Genomic DNA, 22876 nt, shown 5'->3' with positions numbered 1-22876 from the left:
CCTTGATGTCTCATAAATCAATGGAGAATAATAGTAGATTTGTATTTGAGCCAAAGGTTGAGGCAACAAAATGCACCAGGGCTGTGGCTGAGATTTCCTTCTATGAGAGCTAAGGGCTCAATGAAAACAATGAGGACAAAAGGTATATTCAAATGAAGATAATGAGGTACTTTATAGAGACTACTACACAACTGAGTGAGAAGAAATCTTAGATCACATCTAGCCCAGGGGCGTTCAAATGGTTTTAAGCAGAGGACCCTACATGCAAGGTAAAGCATAAGTGAGAATCCAATATATAAAATATACACATGGGGTAGTTTTGGGTGAAGAGAAAATGGCCTACCTCCAAGCAACACTGCCTCCTCATCTCCCATACCATTTCCCACCGTCCTTCCCCCCGTGGATCCTGGGCCACCTCTCTACTTTATAGAAGAGGGGATTATGCCCCATAGACCTGTTCACAGTCAATGTTCATGTCTTCCAAGTCATTGCTGACTCTATCCCCACCCCCATGCAGCTGTGGGCAGGAACAGACCTGCCCAGGCATATTCCCAGGATGACTGGCTTAAAAAAAAAAAAAAAAAAAAAAAGACAAAAAGACAACTTTACTGAGGTCTAGTTCACATACCAAAACCCTTGTAAAGTGTACAGTTCAGAAGTTCCAGTCCAAGAGGGCGATGTAGGAAGACCCTGAATTCATCACCTCCACAGACACACCAAATCTATACCTATTTATAGAGCAATTCCTCTTGAAGAAGAACTGAGGGCTGACTGTGACTGAAAGCTTCTGCACCAAAAAAGATAGAGAGACCACACAGAGAGTGGCAAGAGAGAGTGGGACTTGGTGACTAAGGGAATCCCCACCCTGACTCTGTAAATTGCAGCAGGAAGGGATAGTTCTGAGAGACTGCGAAGAGATTAGTCTGCCCTGCAGCACAGAAAAAAAAGTCACAGTATAAAAGGGCAACTGGAATATAAAAGAACCAGCCCTAGAACCTTGACAGATGGCGGGGGAGCTGCTGGAACTCTCTCCAGGTCCCTTGTAGCATAAAGTGGATAGCCAGAACAGGAAAAGCCTGATGACTAAGAGCTGTGGGTGGTCAGCCCTAAATACAGAAAAGGTAGGCCAGAGATTTGTCTGAAATTCCCAAAATAACAGCCAACTAAATGAATGTCAAAGAAAAAGCCTGCTCAAAATTTGATGCATGCACACTTTCCTTTGGTGATTTTTCATTAGGAATTTAACATCAATATGTTGACATTTAAAAAGGCAATTTGGGGGGGGGGGGCAGGGCTGCAGAAGAGAGAATGTATTATTGAGTCAGCCAAGAGTCACTTGGTCACTTCAAGCCTCAGTTTTCCCATCTATAAAATAATGGTAATGATATCTACTCTGCAGGCTGGTTGTGAGGATAGAAAGAGTGAAAATGCCTGGCATATACCTGAAACACAGAGGATACTGGGTAAGTGGTAGCTGCTAGCAATGTTTATGTATCAGTATCTCCTAGTGGTTACAGTATGCCAGACCTGGATGTGAGACTGGCTTCACTGCTCAGTTTCCTCATCTGCAAAGTGGAGATGATGATGATAGTATCTACCCCATATGGCCATTTGAGGGTATCAAATGAGGTGATCCTAGCTGATGCTTACTGAACATTCATGGTAGCCAGGCACTATTAATTCTTAGCACATTCCATGCAATATATATTTATATATATTTATACCTCAGTCCTTTCAATAACCCTATTTGGTAGGCACTATTACTTTCTCCCATCAGAAGTCTGAAGCACAAGTTAAGTGACTTGCCCAAGGCCACCTAGCCATTTGATGGTAGTGTTGGTATTTGAAAACAGTCTACTTCCAGATCCACATCACATGCCTCACCATTATTCTAGGTTGTCAAGATTTTAGCACAGTGCCTGGCACAAAAGAAGTTTCCAATGCAAATCAGCTATTGTTATTGTGAAATAAAAACAGTATTACTAATAAATGTGCTTTGGTAGCTATATTGGACTAAGGAATTTGATAAATCCTTAACTTTTAGTAGAGGAAAAAGGTTGAGTCTTACCTATCTTTGTATCTAAGAGTACTTAAAGCACAGTACCTAGCTTAGAATAAGGACTCAGTAAGTGGCTGGATGAATACATGAGTTTTTCAAACATATATACTTATTAATTTACACCATGGTGGCCCTTTGGGGGAAGCCTTCTGTTGCCTAAGCTACAGTTGGATCAAGCCGCATTTGACCCACTTTGCCCAGCCCTTTGCTTCCCAGGTCACAAAGGGGCCATGATTCTTATAAACATTTTAATTAGTCTGCTCTCATTGCATAATCTTCATTCACTGGCTCCACTCCTCTCATTGCCCAGTTCTAGGCAACCACACCCAAAACCCTGGTCCTCTCCCTCTCACATGCACGCTAGGCCCATTAGTCTTTAGGCTTTTCCACACAGAGGAAGGTTCCCTCTCCAACATGCACAAGATTGATCTATTCTCTGCCTACCAGTCCTGTGCCTGTTCCCTGGATGACTCAGACCTCCCAGTTCACCCATATCACTGTGGCTCTGGGAATCAAAGCTGTTGAATTCCTGGTTTCTTGTCCCTGGTCAATCAGAGCCTCCAACTCAAGATGGGGCCCTGCAGCTACAGAGGAGGAAGAGCTCAGGACTTCCTCTTCACCAACCCATGTGAAGTCATCCTCTGTGGGTGTTGACAGAAACCTCCTGTGCCCTTGGACAGAAGTCTGGTGCTCTCTCCTCCGTAGCTGGAGTGTCCCTAGGCTTCCTCCAAGAGCCCAGAGATGGGCTCAGCACATACAAGCACATTGACTGCACCAGACTTTATCATACAGGGAATTTCTACACAGAAGGCCTGAGTCTGCAATAAACATGAAGCTGTGGGCAGATCTGGTCTCCCCGGATTGGACTAGAGAGTCCTGTGAGTGAAAGTTGTTATTGGCCTCTTTTCCTAGAATAAGAACTTCCTGACCATGACCCATGGTCAGGTATACAGATATGCATGTGTGAAGGCTGAGAGAGCCCTAGGCACGGGGATCAGAGTGAGGGTGAGAGCCAGTAGCAAGCTGGACCCTTTGTGAAGCAGAAGGCCTCTTCCTGCTGTCTCTAGTATGAGACTAATTTCTAGGTGTCAGTTGCCTCAAGATTCACAGCCATACCTTTCTTCTGCTTGCTCCTCCTGCTACCTGCAAATCAACTTCCATTTGCCTTCTTTGCCCCATACATATTTTTTACCCTTCCTTCTACTAGTGTAGCATCTACTCCCTATTGGAAAAAATATGATCTCCCATTTTCTTCCATCCCCTACCTCTCTGACCTCCAGAGAGTCAGAGACCTCCTGGAGTCAGGCCTCCAGGCCTACTGAGCATGAGACAACTCCAAATTCAGGGTCATTTTATGTCGACTTGCATCTTGCTCTGGTCCCATGGCTCATACCACCACTCCAATATACATTTCCCTCCCATGTCAAGACCACTCTCTGCTCAGAAAGGGCACTAATCATTTTATAAGTTTTTCTAAATACTTGGCCTTTCATCTCATTCCTGTCTTGGACCAAACAATTTCCAGCCAGGCTCTTAGGTTGTCCAAACTCAGAGGAAGAGAAAGGACAGAGAAGTGTATAACTTCTCTGAAATAAGCCCAGATACATGAAACTGGGGTCAGTGAGGAGACATTTTTACAGAAGGGGCTTCCTTCCAACCTTTCTTTTAGTGGGAACTGTGCAAGACTGGGACAAGGGGGGCGCCTGGGTGGCTCAGTCAGTTAAATGTCCAACTTCGGCTCAGGTCATGATCTCACAGTTCGTGGCTTCGAGCCCCGCGTCGGGCTCTGTGCTGACAGCTTAGAGCCTGGAGCCTGCTTCAGGTTCTGTACCTCCCTCTCTCTCTGACCCTCCCCTGCTCACACTGTCTCTCTCCCTCTCTCTCTCTCTCTCAGAAATAAATAAAACATTAAAAAATAATTTAAAAAAAAGACTGGGACAAGAATGGTTCAGAGGGCTAATACATGAGCCAGTACACTATTTGTTCTCTCCATGGGGCCCTTTCCACTCCCTACCTGTGCACATGATGGCAGCAAAGACCCAGCACTGCCCATAACGCACTGGCTGACAGCCCGTGGCATGCCACTGTTTCAGGATGGCCACACTGCCGGTCCACTCTGCAGGGTTGATGCCATCTAAGTAATTCTCACTCCAGTTTCCATTGAGCACCCCATTGTCATCGTTGCTATTAATCTAAAGAGAAACCATATATAGAAGCATTAGAAGCATTGTTTTGCTCGGCAAGATGTGATGTGTGGGCTGCCTTGCAAGGTCTGTGGGCCTGAGACACAGAGGACTCTTCAATCTGGTTTTACCTGGGAATTTCCAGACCTGCTAGGGAAGGGGTGAGGCGAGTGGGAAGCTAGCCATTCTGACTTCTCTCTACTATTAACTAGTTTATCATTCTATTTCAACTCACCCCTATGAAGCTAGAGATTGGCTCTGAGAGCTCTTAAAAATACTGCGGAGCAAGAGAAATTTAGAAAAAAAAAACAAAAAAAAAAACAAGACCATTTCCAAAAATAAAGCTAACTCAGCCTTTCCTAAAACATTAATTTGGAATTAATTGAGGTGATGGCCCACACCCAGCTATTTCAAAACTCAGCTGAGAAAACCTGTTACCCATATTTTTTCATCAGCCTCATCCAAACTGGCTTTGCCAGAGGGCCCTTGTTCTTGACTCTTCACTGCCCCCCCCCGTTGGAGGGGGCAAATCTGAGGGGGCACCCCCCAACACACACAGCTTCCTCCCTCCCCAGACACACCCTGGGTGGGCAGAGCCGGACCCAACCTCACCATGGCACACACCACTCTGCTGATGTAGACGGGGCTTCCCCGCAGCGCACAGTCTATAGCTGGGTCGATCTGGAAGTTCAGGCTCTTGTCTAACAGCTCCAGGCAGATGTCAATGATACTCTCTTCAAACTATAAGGGAGATGCAGACAGGCAAGGCTCCCATACATTGACACATGTAGATATGGAAAGAAATGCATGAGTCACCCCACCCAGCTCTCCAATAGACTGTGTTTATGGAATACAAACCCATTTAGAAGGGAACTGTGTCCAGGAGCACAGACATAAACTGCCTCCTGAGCAGGTGGAGGATCTCTGGGCTCTAGGGTCACAACTCACCCAGTTTGTATGCCCTACAGATCAAATCCCTGGAGTTTTTTTTCCAATGAGTCTGACTGATTAAAAGTCGATTTCTCCTTCTTCTCTCACTTCTCATACTCCTGGAGCCTGTGGGATGTTCTTGCTAAAACCATATTGCCTCACCTTTTACCTCCACCTGCTAACCCAGATCACAATTGGCAGCTACTGTTGAGGTACTGGCACCAACTGGCCATGGCACCTGTGACTCAATCAGGCTCTGGAATGACTAATAGTGTGTGAGTTATGGAAGCTTCCCACCCAAGGTAGGCTGACTTGTCCTTTGGGCTTGGTGTGAATGACATTTTATCTGAGGGCTTCCCTGAGCCTGAGCCTGATTTAACTTAAGTCATAATGATGGAGTCAAGCTCTGTCTTGCTTGCCTGAGCATATGCTCTGTCTCCCTCCAGTTGTCCTTGCAACTGTATGCCCCAGACCTGACAGTGCACAGAACATAGTAGGGACTCCATGCATCTTGGTTGAATGAGAGTAAATGAATAATGTATTTATCACCATGTGATATTCCCACTGGACAATAAAGAGGAATAGGATCCTTCTCTGACCTATCTTTCCCAAGGTACAGTTTCATCAGATTACTTTTCTGCTTTAAAATGTTCAAAGGCCTCTAGACCTTCAGAACCAAAGCTCTAACCTCCCCTGTCAGCCATATAAGACCCTCCCTGATCTGGCCCCCTTCTACCTCTCCAGCCTCAAGTCTCAATACCTCCTGCTTCATCATTTTGCTCCAGCAACACCAGATTCTTTGTAACCCTGCAACAGACCAAACTGTTTCTCACCTTTGTGTTTTTGCTCATGCTTCCCTCTGCCTGGGATATTTTCCCCACCTTTCATTTGATTAAGTCAGTTCAAGCGTCTCCTTTCCTAGGAAGCTTCCCTAATGACTCCATGCCCAACCAAGTGCTCCTCCTTTGGGCTCTCAGAACATCCTGTGCCCATCTCAGTCTTTACATATCCCATGCATGGTAAGACCTGCTTATGTGACTGAGTCCCCACTATACTATGAGCTCAGGGACAGCATTCAATTCATTTTCATATCCCTAAGCACCTCGCACCTTGCGTGATACTTAGCAGGCATTCAATGTAAGTTCACTGAATAAGAGACAGGGAGAAAAGGAAGGATCCAGGGCTCAAAAGAAAGCAATTGCTCACTTCTGTTGTTCACAGATGATGGTAAGTTCCTGTCTATAGGGGCTCCCCAGATCCTCATTTGCCCATGCTGAGTGAGAAGTTGGAGAGGTCAGTTGGCACCAGTTGAGGCTGTCAGGTCTCATCTTGACAATAGCTACCTCAGGGGACCTAGGCTGTGCCCAAGGCCACATGTGTTAGAGTTCTATTTGGGCAAAGTTTAGGAGAGGCACTCATATCAAACAGACACAAGGCTCCACAAAGGCTCCTAGGATTTCCCACCCAACAGCCATCTGGCAGCCAGGACTGGTCTTCTTTCCCCAATAGTGTTGGGGTGCCAGGTCTCAGCCTTGAGAACCCTCTTCCCTGTCCTGGTGCTGGACTTCCTGGAGCACCTGATGTAAGCTGAGCTTTATGTGGGAGGCAGGCCTTCAATAAGGCAGGAGTTGCAATGCATTCTGATTAATATGATTCCATTGTTATGCATAAAATATTTTCAAATATGCAGAGGAAACATAATATAGAAGAACATACACCACACTGGTGATGGTGCTTAGCATGCCCTTCATGTTCTAAGTACCCATTTTTGTAACGTTTCCTTGTAAAAATTTTAAAACAGCCGTGTATTACTCTTATAATGAAAAAGATATCGGGGGTGCCTAGAGTTGAGTGTCCAAATTCAGCTCAGGTCATGATCTCATGGTTCGTGAGTTCGAGTCCCACATCGGAATTGCTGCTGTCAGTGAAGAGCCTGTTTTGGCTCCTCTGTCTCCCTCTCTCTACCCTCCTCTGCTCGTGCATGCTGTCTCTCAAAAATAAACATTTAAATAAACCTTAAAAAAGAAAAATAAAAAAGATCTCTAATCAAAACAGAGAAGCAATAGTAACCAGGAGGGAAGTGCATCACTGCTCATCAACATTGCTTCTGGCTGAGGTGTCAGGGATGAGTTTCCTCAGTGTGAGAGAACTGATTCTAGGGTGTGTGGTCTAGGTAATGAGGATGAAGTGAGAGAGGCAAATGAATCCTACTGGAAACAGTTCAACAAACAAAACCCAGGCACCATCATGGCCATCCTCACTCCATCATCATGTCCCTTCATCCTCATCATCATGCTCAGTGGAATTCCCTGGTGGGTGCCTTTAGCTGTCTTTCCCCCTTAGATACTGATGTTCAAATCAGACATGATCAGCAGAGAATACCTTCCAACTCATTTAGCTCCCTGGAGTGTCATCTCTCACACTTTGCTGTCACCATTTGTCAGTTCTGGGTGAACCCTGAATGAGGAAAACCCTCCCACCTTGCTCCTGCTCCCCACTTCCCATGAGCTCAGGGCCTGGATGGGCCATGAATAGGGCTAAGACTCACCTGTCCATAGTTCCAGGGACATGGGCGGATCCAGTTCTTGTTTCCTTGGTAAATGAAGCCGTAATCATTCACGACATACTCCTGCCTCTGGGGCTCACTGTCCAAGTAGACAGAATCCCCTAGAAATCAAAGTGCCAGGACACAAAGCAAAAAAGTTGTCATGCCATTCCTGCCTCACCGCATCCCCAGAAGACAAAGTCCCATGGAAACTGAGCACTAGCATTGGCACTGGGGGACACCAAGAGGGGCAGAAGGGGAGGTTTCTTGGAGAGACCCACCTTCTATAACCCCTCAGCACCAGCTGGTTCAATACGAACATGAGGCTAACTAGTAAAAAGTTACCTTTGGTGGAATTTCTTGGTTTGCAAAGCACATTTACATCCTGTCCCAAATAAAGGTTGAGGGAACAGGCTCAGGTGATAAGTAACTTGTCCAAATCACATGTGAGCACAGAGTGAAATTTGAACAGAGTCCATATTTCACCATATTCCATGACTTTTCTGCTATACTCAACTAAACCTGATTGGAAAAGGGCAAACCAGAATTTAGGGGTTGGCATTAACCTTCTCATGCCTTTTACAGGAATTTAATCTAGGGACAGTATTTAGGAAGTACCCAGAGATTTGGATGCTAAGATGTTTATTTGAGTACTGTTTGCAACATGGAAAAGCTGGAAACAACCTAAGTGGTGGTTCTGGAAGCTGGTTAAAAAGCCACATCCACCACAGAATTCTGTACATACATGATTAATATAAGATTACAAAATTGTAATATAGGCATCAAAATCTACATGTAATATGTTGTTTTAAATGGATTACATAATAATGTTACAGCACGAATTGACATTTGTTTAAAACATACTTATACAAAGGATTTTGAAGGCTATTCTAAAAGATGCTGATAGTATTTTTTTTTTATCTTTTTGCCAATGGTATTCTCTAGATTTTCTGGAATGAACATATATTGTTTTCATGATATAAAAAATTATCTTTTTAAAATTGAGAATGAACAAATAAAGGCCTTAGGAGTAGGTATCCTCTTTGCAGTGTCCTGGAACAGTCTGGAAGCCTCACCTAACTCATAGGTAAAAGTACTCTTCTCACTTCCTCAGAGGTAGCCTCAGACTCAGTCTGCATGGACTCTGGTGGAGTTGGATTCCTGGGGAAAATGCCTTTTAATGAAGTCTTGCACCAGTGTGACCAGCCCTGCAGATTCATGGTTGAGAACACACACATCTTCCTCACAGCAGGGACTAGCAGTGGCCAGGGCTGCAGTGTGGGAGTCCCCAGGTGGATTAATGACAGGGATCGTGGGACAGGTGTTGCTGGGATATTCTCTATAGCTTTGTCTAAGACAAACACTGGAAACAGCCAAAATACCCATATATAGGAGACTAGTTAAAAACATTTGGTTGTCCAAACAATGGAGTAATTGTAGCCATTAAAAATAACATATTGAGGGGCGCCTGGGTGGCTCAGTCGGTTAAGCGTCCAACTTTGGCTCAGGTCACGATCTCACAGTTTGTGGGTTCAAGCCCCATGTCGGGCTCTGTGCTGACTCCCAGCTCAGAGCCTGGAGCCTGTTTCAGATTCTGTACCTCCCTCTCTCTCTGACCCTCCCCTGCTCATGTTGTCTCTCTCTCTCAGAAATAAAGAAAACATTAAAAATAATTTTAAAAATAACGTATTGATAGGAAAATACATTCAAAGTTGAATTGTTGAATGAAAAAAGCAAGCTAAAGCATGCTATGTAGTATATAATCCCATTCGTGGTATGACTATATAATCACACACATGTATATATGCATAAATACATATTTGATTAAACATAGAACAGTTTTGTAAAACTATAAGAAAATGCTAACAGAATTTTCCTCTGGAAGATGGAACTTGGAGATTGGGATAAGGTTTTACTTTTCACTTTATACATTCCTTCTTCCCCCCTTCCTCTTTCTTTCCTTCTTTCTTTCCTTCATCCTTTCCTCCTTTCCTTCATTCTTTCCATCTTTCTTATTTCTTTCCCTTTGTTTCATTCCACAAATATTCAATGCAATACATATTACTCTTAGAATTAAAAAACTCAAGTTAATTTAAAAAATGTGTGGTAAGGATAGATGTTAATAATGGTCAAAGTTAATTATATCAGTCTTATTTTTAAAAGTTTATTTTATTGGGGTGCCTGCGTGGCTCAGTTGGCTAAGCATCCAACTTTGGCTCAGGTCATGATCCCATGACTCTTGAGTTCAAGCCCCATGTTGGGCTCTGCACTGACAGCTCTCTGCCCCTCCCCTGCTTGTGCTCTCTTGCTCTCAAAAATAAACATTTTTTTACGAGAGAGAGAGAGAGAGAGCAGGGGAGGGGCAGGAGGAGAGAGAGAGAGAATCCCAAGTGGGCTCTGCACTGATAACATGGGGCTCAAACTCACAAACTGTTAAGATCATTACCTGAGCCAAAACCAAGAGTCAGATGCTTAACCAACTGAGCCACCCAGGTGTCTCAGTAGTTTTCTTTTTTTTTAATGTTATTTATTTTTGAGAGAGAGACAGACAGAGTACGAATGGGGGAGGGGCAGAGAGAGACACACACACACACAAAATCCAAAGCAGGTTCCAGGCTCTGAGCTGTCAGCACAGAGCCTGACACAGGGCTCAAACTCACAAACCATGAGATGATGACCTGAGCCGAAGTCAGAAGCTTAGCCGACTGAGCCACCCAGGTGCCCCTCTAATAGTTTTCTTTTTAAGTAAAGATGACTTTGCTCATGTTTTTAAAATTCTAAATAAGTAAATGAATAGCAAGTTTTTCCTGCCCTGTTTGTTGGTGGTTGGGAGTAAATGCTGACTGCATGCAATTGAGAGGTTTCTGGTAGTCAGGAAACAGGTCTAGAAATCCTTGAGCCTACCTCTCTGTGGCACTGACAAAGGGGTAGAGACAAGGGACCCACACACAGGCACCCCGCCTTACCTGGGCACCAGGGATTGAAGAGCAGGATGAACTCCCCGAGCTGGTAGGCTGTGACAGACTTCTGGAAAGAGTCAATATGAACTTTCAAGAGATACCGGCCCACGGCTGCTGTGGGAGGGGCACACAAGCTCACCTCCAGGGAGCTGGCCCCATTGGTCTCCAGCGAGGCAATCCATGGGCTGGGGCCATGATGACCTGCGAGGCTGAACAGGGCTCGAGTCCCATTGGACAGGTCTGGTAGGGGTCCTGAGAGGGAAGCAGAACTGAGGCTCTCTCTGCAATAAACTTTCAACCCTCTGGAATCTTCCTAAGCGCGTCTGCGCGCGCGCACACACACGCTCGCACGCACGCATACACAGAGCCCTCAGGGGTCCTCACCAGTCTCAGCCACAAAGATGATGTTGTCCAGGACTGGCTGGAAGCCCCGGTTCCTGAAGTACAGAGTGATGTTGAAGGCCTGGCCCCGGCGAACCAGGAGTCGGTTGGAGCTGATCTCCTCTGTGTGGTGCCGCACATTGTTCCTGGAGCTCTGGAGGTCTGTGAGAGCCACCTCCAGCCCTGCAACAGGGCAGCCGGGGGCATACGAAAGAGCAGGGCTGTAGAGTCTGGTCCAATCCTGACCGACACTTTTTAGTTGTACAAACTTGAGAAAGAAACTTAGCCTCTCTGAGCCTCAGTTTCCAAGTAAGTAAAACAGAATCCATAATACCAGCAGTACGGGGTTGGTATGAGGATTAAATGAGGCTCCATGCTTGCAAGTGCCTCTTTCTTACTTCTTTCTTCCTTCCCTTTCTTGCTTTTATAATCCTCTATCCCCTTCCCCTTTTATGCCCTCCCAGAGGTGCATGGATTTCTGTCTCTGTCCAACCTCTTTCATAGTCCTGGTCAAGTTCGATTGCTCCCTTCGGCCTAGCATGTCTCCAGATTCACCCCAGCATTCAGTGTTTGGACTCAAGTTAACAGTCTCACTTGCCCCTATACCAGCCTCCAGATCTGGTAGTTAGCTGCTGTGCTTTCAGCAATTTGCTGGCTCTCTGACAACCACTAATGTCACATGCCTAATCCCCTAGGAGCTGGGATGCTGAGGATAGTCGAAGATAGTTCCAGCCTTCTGGAACCTCTAATAAAACACAGACTGATCTCACTGTTCTCCAAGTGTGTCTCGCCAAGAAGGGCTCCATTTCTGACTTCTCCATGTTCGGCCATGGTCCTACGGTGGTCCTCAGACACCTGGGCTCACAACCTTTAAATCACACTTGACTCACCCATCTCTTTGTTAATCTTTAACCATTCATATGTGGACATGTCCCTTCATTCCATTAAAATATCTCTAGTGCCCACCTGACCCTTTCCGTATTTACATAATTCTGAACTCCTCACTTCACATGTAGTGACCATAGCCTACATCATTCTCTCCTGACACATCACCAGATTATCTTTCCTCAAGACAATTTAATCATGCCATCCTTTGCTTTAAAAGTTATGAGATGCCCTACAGCCTACCATACAAAAGGCACACTCTTTAACCTGACCCTTATGACCCTCCACACTTGGCCTCCACTTACTTGGTTTCTTGCTTCTCAATGCTGCCAGCATGGGCCCTCTACTCCAATCTGTCCCAAAGCAAATGGTAGCCCTGCCTGTCCATGTATTTTGATCCTGCTGTAACCCCAACTTAGAGTGCCCTCTCATTCTGTCTGTCCAAACAAAATATCTAACCAAATTTTGGCCTCCAAGGCCTGGTGAAGACTCACCTCTTTCATGAAGCCTGCCTGAGTTGACCCACCCTCTTCTCATCTCCCACTGACCTAGAGTACTTAACTGCATCACTGATACTGAAACTTAATTACTTCATTGAGTTAATATCATGCTCAATTGTTCATTTTTATCAACAAACTTTTACTGGGAATCTACTAATTTTAGGATCATCATGGGATATTCAGATATTTTTGTAGTTACTGTTTTATTTGTCTGTCTTCCACCACAAGATGTAAGCCAGTGAGGACAGAGGTCTAGCTGTTTTGTCTCAGCTGTATTCTAGATTATAAGAAATACAAAGCAAAGCATTTGACAAAACCCAACATCTCATAATAAAAATACACAACAAGTAAATTACATCTAAGAGAAGTAAACTAGCACAAACTGATAAAGAGTATCTATGAAAAATCCCCAGTCAAAACCATACTTAATAATGAAATACTAGATACTTTCCCCCTAAGATTAGGAACAAAACAAGGGCTCTCTCTTTAGCAGAGTACTAGAGATTCTAGCCAGCACACATTGGAAAGAAGTAAAATTATCTTATTAACATACGACATGATCTTGAATATAGCAAATCCTAACAAATCCACACACAAAGTTAGAACTAGCAGACAAATTCATTGAGGTTGTAGAATACAATATGTATATACAAAAATTAATTGTATTTTTATACACTTGCAATGAATGAAGTTTTAACCCAGTCTCACGCCATATACAATAAACTCTAATCAAGGACTTGAATGTAAGAGCTAAAACCATAAAACATTTAGAAGAAAACATAGGAGTAAATCTTCATGATCTTGAACTAGGAAATGGTTTCTTAGATATGACAATAGAAGCACAAGCAATAAAATTTAAAAAGCTATAAATTGGACTTCATCAAATTAATAACTTTTTGTTTCAGGGACATTATCAATAAAGACAACCACAAAATGAGAGAAAATATTTGTAAATCATATATATGATAAGGGATTTGTATCAAGAATATATAAAGAATTTGTACAACCCAATGATTAAAAAAATAATGCAAATAAAAAATGGGCAATTGATCTGAATAGACATTTCTCCTAAAAAAATATGCAAAGGCCAATAAGCAAATAAAAAATGCTAAACATCATTAATCATTAGGGAAATGCAAGTGAAATACCACTTCACATGGACTAGAATGGCTTTAATAAGAAAGATGGAAAATAACAAGTGTTGGTGAAGATGTGGAGAAACTGGAACGCTAATACATTGCTGATGAGATTGTAAAATGGCATGGCCACTTTGGAAAACAGTATGGCAGTTCCTCAAAATGTCAAAAATAGAGTTACCAGATGATCCAGCAACTCCACTCCTAGGTATGGGCCTGAGAAATTGAAAACATATGTCCACACAAAATCTGTACATGAATGTTGATAGCAGCACTATTCATAATAGCCAAAATATGGAAACAACCCAAATGACCATCATCTGATTACTGGATGAATGAGTGTGGTCTATCCATAAAATGGAATGTTATTCAACCACATAAAGGAATGCTGAATATACTATAATATAGATGAAACTTGAAAACATTATGCTTAGTGAAAGGAGCCAGATACAAAAGTCACATATTATGATTCACTTTATTTAGTTTATTTATTTATTTTGAGAGAGAGAGGAAAAAAGAGGGAGAAACAGAATCCCAAACAGCTGACAGCACAGAGACTGATGCGGGACTCAGACTTATGGACTGTGAGTTCATGACTTCATCAAGAGTTGGATTCTTAACCTGCTGAACCACCTAGGTGCCCCTATATGATTCACTTTATATGAAATATTCAGAATAGGTAAATCTATAGAGACAGATTAGGGTTTGCCAGAGGTTGGAAGGATGGGGAAATTGGGTGCGACTGCTAATGGGTATGGGGTTTCTTTCTTTCTTTCTTTCTTTCTTTTTTTAACACATTTATCTTTGAGAGACATAGAGAATGTGAGTGTGGGAGGGGCAGAGAGAGCAGGAGTCACAGATTCTGAAGCAGGCCCCAGGCTCTGAGCTGTCAGCACAGAGCCCAACACGGGTTCAAACCCATGAACTGCTAGATCATGACCTAAGCCGAAGTTACACTCAACCAACTTAGCCACCCAGGCACTCCAGGTATGGGGTTTTTTATAAAAGAAATATAAGCATAATAATCAGCACATTGTAGGTATCAAAAGATGTTTGCTAGTTTGAATAGTGTTTTCTATTTTTTCCATAATCACTCTGCATTTATTTCAAATTCAACCAACACCTCATCGAAGGCCTGCCTACTATGTGCTGGGCACCATCCTAGGCACTATCCTAGACATTCTGTCTAATTGAGTCCTCACCACAATGTTAGAAGGATGAAATGTCATGTCATTCACACTTGGAGATGGAGAAACAAGATTCAGGCAGATTAAATGTCTTGTCTAAGGCTGACCCTAGCGTTACTGGCCCAAGTCCCGTGCTCTTTCCTTTAGTCAAAAGTTGCTGCCCATTGCTGTTCATCACTCATGTTCAGAAAGGACATCCAGCCTACTGCTAGCTGAGAAAGCACTTGGCTTTCCCCGGTCGTAGAAGAGCTCACCCCTTTTGGAGACCAGCTGACTAGACAGGTCATTAACTGGCTCCAATTCAGGTTGGGCACATTACCTAGACTCCTCACTAGGTATGGCAACATCTGCCTGACAGCAAGCACTGGGGCCAAATCTCATCCTCTGGATACATCATGGGTCAAGTTAACCTCTGCGTATAATGCTGGGATTATTCTTCACCCCACACACGAGATGTTCAAATAGGAAGTACATTTACTATTGAGCATATTTGTTCTCCTTGATGTGAAGGGATTAAGGGGGGTGAAATGATCAGGGAAATAGAAAGGAAATTATAAGTAGAATTTTCAAAGTAATTAATCTCAGTATCAATACTAGAGAGACACTCCCGCATGAGAGTACAGAGGCATACAGAAGAATGTGCCCTGCAGCATTGCTTATATAACTGGAGAATGGGAAACAACCTAAATGCCCATCAAAATGGGATGGATAAATAAATTACTTACACCAGTACTATGGAGTACTATGCAAAGTGGAAATTTTTGAGGTAGATTTAAAGATACTAACTGGCATAGGTAGAGAGCTCCAATCTCTCTCAACATACTGTTGAGTGAATAAAAATCAAGTGTAGAAAAATATGTACAGTACAATTATACCATGATATTTATACCAAAAAAAAGGTAGTCTTACACTGAATATATATATAAATACAAAATAAATATGTAGACAGAAGACTAATAACCATGATTTTTCTTAGATATGACCACAGTGGCTTCTCTGGAGATGAGGCTGGGGTTGGGTGTGGTGGTCAAGGGACTTAACTTTATCCTTAATTATTGTCTTATTTTACTTCAACTGCATATTCATATATTTATTGTGTAGATAAAAATTATTTTTAAATTTTTTAATATTTATTTTTGAGAGTGAGAGTGAGTGGGGGAGGGGCAGAAAGAGAGGGAGAGAGGAAGAGAGAGAATCCCAAGCAGGCTCTGTGCTGTCAGTGCAGAACCCAACTCTCGGGCTCTATATCATGAACTGTGAGATCATTACTTGAGCCAAAATCAAGAGTCAGATTCGTAACCAGCTGAGCCACCCAGACACCTCCAAAATTAAAAAATTTAAACAAAAATAGTAAGTGCAGGTGAGGCCATTAAATATGTAGAGCTTTGAGCTCATTAGAAATTGTTTAAATTAACCAACTAATCTTCAAACCAGCTTTCTAGAGAGGAAGCTGATTGATATAGAGAGAACAGTGGTGAAAAGATTAGCTGAAATGAGGAACACACCTTCTGAAGTGGGGGAAAAGAGAACGTATGAAGATGCAGAGAATTTCAGAGCTGGAAGACAAATTCAAGATCGTCTTGTCTCACCCCCCAAACCCCCCACCCGCCACCGTTCATGTTTCAGGCATGGGAGCTGGGAACTAGAGAAGTGACTCGCTAAATGTTAAGGCGTCAGCAAGTGGCAGAGAACAGGATCCCTGACCCACTAATCCCTGGCCCTGCCCCATCCCATTGGGTTATGGAAGCAGGCGTGCTGGTACACAACTGTTTGACTATGTTTACCAGCCAGTCTCCATCTTGTCTCCTGGGTCTCAGGCTACCAACAAACTCTGAAGTTTCTGGGTTCTTTCTGACTCAGTTCTTTATTTACTCCTTTCTTCCTCTGAATCCATTCTGCCTTTGACTTCCTAAAGTCTCTCTGTCTTCCTTCTCCCTTAGCTCCCGCAGCCCCTTGGGCCTCCCCTACCTTGCTCCATGACCGCTGTCTCTGGTTCCTGGGCCCCTCTTCACAGACAGCTAGGTGGCTTGGAGCTTCAGGAAACTAGTTCTGGTGGTTTTGCTTCCCCTTTCATCCTTAAGACTCTAGGAGACACTGAAGGCAGGGTGGCTGCTGCACTGCCACCTGCTTACTGGGCAGATCACAACTGGTTTTCTCACTTGCCCTCAGGTTTTTCTTGGCAGTGTTGCTAAGCTGGGAGGAAGTGTGGAGGCCAATGAAATCTCAAGGCCTTATGCCATCTGAGCATTTGATAGCTCTTGGGCAATGGGGCATTCTACAGCAGGTGCTGTACTATAGTGAGGGAGCCAGGCGGGAGAGGTGAGCTGATGGGGCCTCTCCGGGGATGCAAGGGGCTATGCCCCTACAGGAAGGAATACCAGGGTCCCAGGACTACAGCTCACAGCTAGGAGAGCCTTTCAAGCCTAGAACTCAGGTTGGCTTTTATCCTGAAGGGTCACTTTCTAGATGTCAAATGCAAAGAGAACCCACTCTGGATCACCCTTGGTATGATTTTTTGGTATTCATTTTGGAGCAGGGAAGTGTGTTGGGTGAGACTGGCCAGTTGAAGATGAATCTCAAGTAAAAGCAGTAGAGAAAATAAACTTGGGAAGATGCCTGGAGGGGTTTTGGAAATAGGTAAGAAGGTGGGAATGCCAGTGAATGACTTTGGTTCTATTAAGAACAAACAGTACAAGTCCTGGGAGTGAGCATGAAGGGAGAAAAGCACAGATGGAAGGAGAGAGATGGAAGGAGGGGAAAGGGCTCTTCCCAGGGAGTGGACAGGACACCCTAAAGGCCCCTGCCCACACCCCATCCCCACCCTGCTTTTCCCTCTTGTGGGAACTTCTCCTGCATTTCCTGCTTTCTGGGTTCCTTAACCTCCCTCCTCAGAATCCTCACTCACCACCATCTGCCCTTCCTCCTGTATTTTCAACTCTCTCTGTTCCCAGTCTGCTCTAATAGTATTTGTATCCATGCACATAGACAATTCACTGCTTCACACACTCATCCACCTTCATTCCAGAATGGCACCCCTTCCCTCTCCCCTTCCTCCAGCATTTCTGGTCTTGACAAGTGAGCATGGTGCCCTTCCAGTCACTCTGAGAGAAACCTGGGTGCCAGCTCGTATTTCTCTGTCTTCCTGACCTCCCTTAACCTTAATCAGCCCCACCAGTCCAACTCCTGATTATCTCCTAAAATTACCCTGATCTCCCTGGGCCCTTGGCCCTGCCTTCACTGAAGCACCCCCTTGCCTGGACAACAACTCCTAACCAGTCTCCTACCCATCCTTTTTCCAAATGAGCCATCACTGATGTTTCTGAAGTGCCAGTTCAGCCAAGTTGCTCCTGACTTAAAACCCAACAGTGAGTTGAGTCCAAACTTCTCAACATTGCCCACAAATCTCTTCAGGATCTCTCCTTCCTGCCTGGAGTCCATTCAGGCCAAATATCTGCCATTCTCAGATGCAGACCTGCTTTCCTGCACCTGTGTTCTTGCACCTGTCAGGCTCTCTTTCTGAAATGCCCTTCGCTCAGTTGTCATGTTTCTCAGATCCAGGCTCAAGCACTGCCCCTCCAGGAAGCCTTCCTAACACCCTCTCTCTACCACACCAGGCATTTAGGGGCACCCCCTTTTCATTCCTTATTAGCCTACTCATACTCAACATTATAAATACTTGATGTATTTCCCCATCAATCTCCCTGTAAGGCATGGCTTATATCTTATTAATCTAACCCCAGTGCTTACTAATGATAATGGCTAATAGTAAACTACTAGAAGGACTAGTGACATCTTTTCAGTTCCAGTGCATTATCCAATTAATCTTCATGCCATCTCCCTGAGTTAGGTACTTTTATTGTTCCTATATTACAGGTGAGGAAATCGAACCTTAAAAACATTAAATAGTTTTTCCAAGATCACTAAGAACTAGTGGAACTAGATTTTGAACACAGAAGTCAGACTCCAAAGTCCTGTGTAGTGCTTAATGCAGTATCTGAAGCATGGCCAGTTTTCCAGTTCATATGAACAAATGGATAAGTGCCTGAACCCACTGCCACATTAGTGGAAATGGGTTAACCTGGGGAGAAGGAGGAAGCATAGGCAGGAGAGCTTAATTGTGAGGAGAGACAGGAAGGTGAGTGCAGAGAGGGCAGGTGGGTCTAGAAGAGTTGTGGTAGCCAAAGAGGAAGGTGTCCAGTGGCCATCTGACGACAGCCTATTTCATGGCACTGGGATAAGGAGCTGACTTATAGGTTTAGCTTTTCATTTGATTCCTACAGACCATTAGTCAGAAGGTGTGGGTTGTGTGTGTGCTGGGGGAGGGAGGCAACTCTAGTCAGAGAGACTTATCCAGGGTAAGGGAGGCAGAAGAGAGCCAGGGAAGCCGAGCACAGTTGATGGGCACCTTCAGGGAAGCAGGGCTGTGACCTGCAGGGGAGAGGCACAGAGCAGATCCCGGGACACTCAAATAGGGAGGTGTGGGCTCTCCTGCCATCCCCCTGAGCCAGCTCTACCAAGATGGGGGTCGGGTACCTCCAGGCCTTTCTAAGACTCAGAGAGACTAGGATGCTAACCTTTGGCCCTGCTATGAATTCTCAGTATGTCCTTAGCCACGTTCCAGTTTTCTTGTCAGTAGAATCAGGGCCCATGGCCTCCATGGGTGCCCAGGTCTGGGAGGAGGGTGGAGTTTCTCCCCAGACAGTAGCAAAGGGAAGCCTGAATTGGCAGATCCAGGTGGGTTCCTTTGCCTTCTCCCTATTCTTTTTTTTTTTAAATGTTTATTTATTTATTTTAGAGAGAGAGAAAAAGAGAGAGAGCAGCAGAGGGGCAGACATGGAGAGAGAATCCCAAGCAGGCTTTGCACTGTCAGCACAGAGCCTGATGCGGGGCTCAAACCCACAAACTGAGATATCATGACCTGAGCTGAAATGGAGAGTCAGACGCTTAACCAACTGAGCCACCCAGGCACCCATGCCTTCTCCCTTTTCTACAATCAGAAATGGAGACAGTCACCCGGGAGAGGTGATTAAACGGATCAGGGACCTCTGCACGTGAATGCAGTTCATAATTTACAAAGCCCTTTAGAATGCACTGTTTCATTTGATCCTCACAGCAACCCTCTGGCTGGCACTGCTACTATTGTTGGTAACATCTTGCACCTGAGGGACCCAGGACTCAGCTGGCTCCAGAGCTCTGTGCTTCATATCACACAATGACACTGAGCAACATGGGGAATTGCTGGGGAAGACCAGCAATCAGACCTGGGGGCTGGTCTGCTTTGTGCCCCGTGTTCCAGAGCTGGGACATTTCTTTCAGACTTTATCTGGGGGCACCACTGCCTGGGAGGCCAGCACACCAGATTTTATGAGACAAGGGGAGGGTGAGGACAGTGAAGCAGGGTTGGTCAGGACCTAATCTCAAGGTGCTCTGTAGCGGGGCATGAACCCCAGTTTCCTGGGCCCTAAGGGGCTTTGGAGCTGGAAGAGACTTTGAGATTGTCTAGCCTGTTCAACTGAGTCAGGGAAATGAAGCCAGACAAGCTTGCCTACATGGAAAGAAAAGAAAAGAAAACACTACAGAGTACAGTTTTTTAAGCCAATTTTTGTGTAAGGAGAGTGGAAATTTTGAAAGGTCAATTGGGAAGGTAGAAATGGCTAATGCCCGCATGGAAGGCCCTTGAAGGCCCAGTAAGAAGCCTCTCCACTGTTCCTCTCCAGTGACACAGTGACACTGCCAGGCCCCCAGGCTGACCTGACAGGAGGGTCAATGACTAAACAAAGGAGGCCCAGGCACTTGGCAGGTGGAGCAAGGTTTCAGATTTCTGCAGGAGCCAGCTTGGGTTCTCCCATAGCAGGTGGGTGGGAGCCACCTGGAACACAGCAGTGACAAAGCAGTGACAGAGCCCCACAGAAATGCCCAGTGGGATTCAGTGGGGACAGGCGCAGCCAGCACACAGGATGGAGGTTGGGCATGCAGGCTCTAGACCTTCCTTAACAAAGCAGCCTGCTAAAGCAAAATAAATTTTAAAGAGCAGAGAGAGGAGAACGATGAGGGGGAAGAAGAGGGGGAGAGTGGAGATGAGGAAGAGATGAAGGGGAAGGAGGAGGAGGAGAGGGAGGGGGAGGAGGAGGGAGAGGTCAGAGGGTGGTGAGAGAAGCCAAGTGAACCTGCAGAGCCACTGAGCAGGTGAGGAGTGGCAAGGAGGAAGGGCCCATGTCTGAAAACCTGCAAGAGCACGCTCCCCTTTTCTGTGTTTCTGAAGTTTCCAAAATTTCCATGATGCAAATATGCCAATTTATAATGATAACTATATTTTAATTTTTTTAATTGAGATATAATTGGCATAATACTATTGTGTGATCTTAAGGTCCACAACGTGTTGATATGATACATTTATATACTATAATATGTTACCACCGTAGTGTTACTGATACCTCCATCATGATACAGTTATTTCTTTTTCACAGTGAGAACATTAAGACCTGGTCTCTTGGTAAGTTTGAAGTATAAAATACACTATTGTTAACTATAATCACAATGCTGTGCATTAGATCTCCAGAATTTATTTATCTAGCAAGTGGAAGTTTCTTCTCTTTGGCTAACATCTCCCCAATTCCCACACCTCCAGCCTCCAGTTACCACTCTCTGTTTCTAGGGTTCAGCATTTTTAGACTCCACAGATAAGTGATATCATAAAGTACTTGTTGTTCCCTGATTTATCTCTCACTTAGCATAATGCCTTCAAAGTCCATCCATGCTATAGCAAATGACAGGATTTCCTTTCTTTTTCATAGTTGACTAATATTACTGTGTGTGTGTGTGTGTGTGTGTGTGTGTGTGTGTGTGTGTGTGAACAACTTTGTCCACTCATCCGAGGACAGACACTTGGGTTGTTTCCATATCTTGGCTATTGTTAATAATGCTGCAGTAAACGTGGGAGTGAAGATATCTTCTCAAGATAGTGATTTTATTTCCTTTGGATAAATATGCAGATATGGGATTGTTGGGTCATATGGTAGTTCTATATTTAACTTTTTGAGGAATGTCCATACTGTTTTCCACAGTGCCTGCACCAATTTGCATTCCCACCAACAGTGCACAAGGGGTCCCTTTTTTCCATATCCTTACCAACACTTATTATCTCTTATCTTTTAGTGATAGCCATGGGATGATAACTTTATTCTTTTTTAAGTTTATTTATTTAACTTGAGGGGGAAGAGGCAGAGAGAGAGGTAGAAAGAGAATCCCAAGCAGGCTCCGTGCTGTCAGCCCAATGTGGGACTTGAACTCACAAACCGTGAGATCATGCCCTGCACTGAAATCAAGAGTCAGACACTTAACCAACTGAGCCAGCCAGGTGCCCCAAATGATAACTTTAAAAAGCACAATGAATAGTGGGGGGAAGACCAGAAAGATATGTGGCAAACTGTTAGCAGAGCTTTCTTCTGGGATGAGGAGCTATAGGTGATTTTTCTTTTGTTTCTTTTCACCTTTCTGCTCTTTCCAAATTATCTAGAATGAGCACAAAAGATTTTGAGTGGGCCCTGCCCAGCCACCCCTGTGCTCTCAGGCGGCAGCAGAGAGGTCCTCCAAGGTACCTCTGGCCCGTCACCGTGGTGGCACAGTCACTGTCCTTCTAGGCCGCCCTCCCCAGACTTCCCATCAGCCTCCATCTGCAGGCTCACTAAAACAATTTAAATGGAGAGACCTGGGATTCTTAATTCCAGAGAGACTGATTTAAAGGGGATCATATCGGGCTTATTTTGTGATTGGGGACCTTATAGCAGGAGAGAGATAAGAGAGGAAGAGCAGAGAGGGCCCAGCCAACACAGCTGACAGCCAGGCCAGAGTACCAGCCAGTACAATAAGTAGATTGTTAGCAAAGAAGAAAGAACACTGGTGATAAATTAAGACCTCTTCATTGTCTCTTCCTAAGATGCACACACGTTCTAATAGTGCTTCATTCACCCTTAAGCAGGCTGGGAAGAGGACAGAGAAGGAGCAAAGATAACATTACACCTTCAGGAGCAGAAAAGACCAAGGTGGGGCTGCGAGAGGGCTGGAAAGGTATCAGGAGGGGAGCTCGGGAAGGGGCTGTGGGATGAAGAAG

General features: G+C 44.6%; 2 protein-coding genes across 2 annotated transcripts in view; one reads left to right on the top strand and one right to left on the bottom strand.

Annotated features, from left to right (window-relative positions):
- Positions 1-16744, bottom strand: part of TGM5 (transglutaminase 5) — a 29779-nt gene extending 13035 nt beyond the window's left edge. The window contains exons 1-6 of the mRNA XM_077764576.1: positions 16735-16744; positions 11062-11241; positions 10684-10929; positions 7721-7839; positions 4855-4983; positions 4074-4251 (exon numbers count right to left, since the gene is read on the bottom strand). Of these exons, the coding sequence (XP_077620702.1) occupies positions 4074-4251; positions 4855-4983; positions 7721-7839; positions 10684-10929; positions 11062-11241; positions 16735-16744 (862 nt within the window). The remainder of the gene's footprint in view (positions 1-4073; positions 4252-4854; positions 4984-7720; positions 7840-10683; positions 10930-11061; positions 11242-16734) is intronic.
- The window catches only part of CCNDBP1 (cyclin D1 binding protein 1), a 96011-nt gene that overhangs the window by 54532 nt on the left and 18603 nt on the right, over positions 1-22876 (top strand). Inside the window, exon 14 of the transcript XR_013335239.1 lies at positions 22742-22808. The gene's annotated coding sequence lies outside the window, so the exon portion shown is untranslated. The remainder of the gene's footprint in view (positions 1-22741; positions 22809-22876) is intronic.

This window comes from Crocuta crocuta, unplaced genomic scaffold (assembly GCF_008692635.1).
Source record: "Crocuta crocuta isolate KB4526 unplaced genomic scaffold, BGI_CrCroc_1.0 scaffold102, whole genome shotgun sequence".
Classification (NCBI taxonomy): domain Eukaryota; kingdom Metazoa; phylum Chordata; class Mammalia; order Carnivora; family Hyaenidae; genus Crocuta; species Crocuta crocuta.
This window is presented reverse-complemented; position numbering and strand designations above follow the sequence as displayed.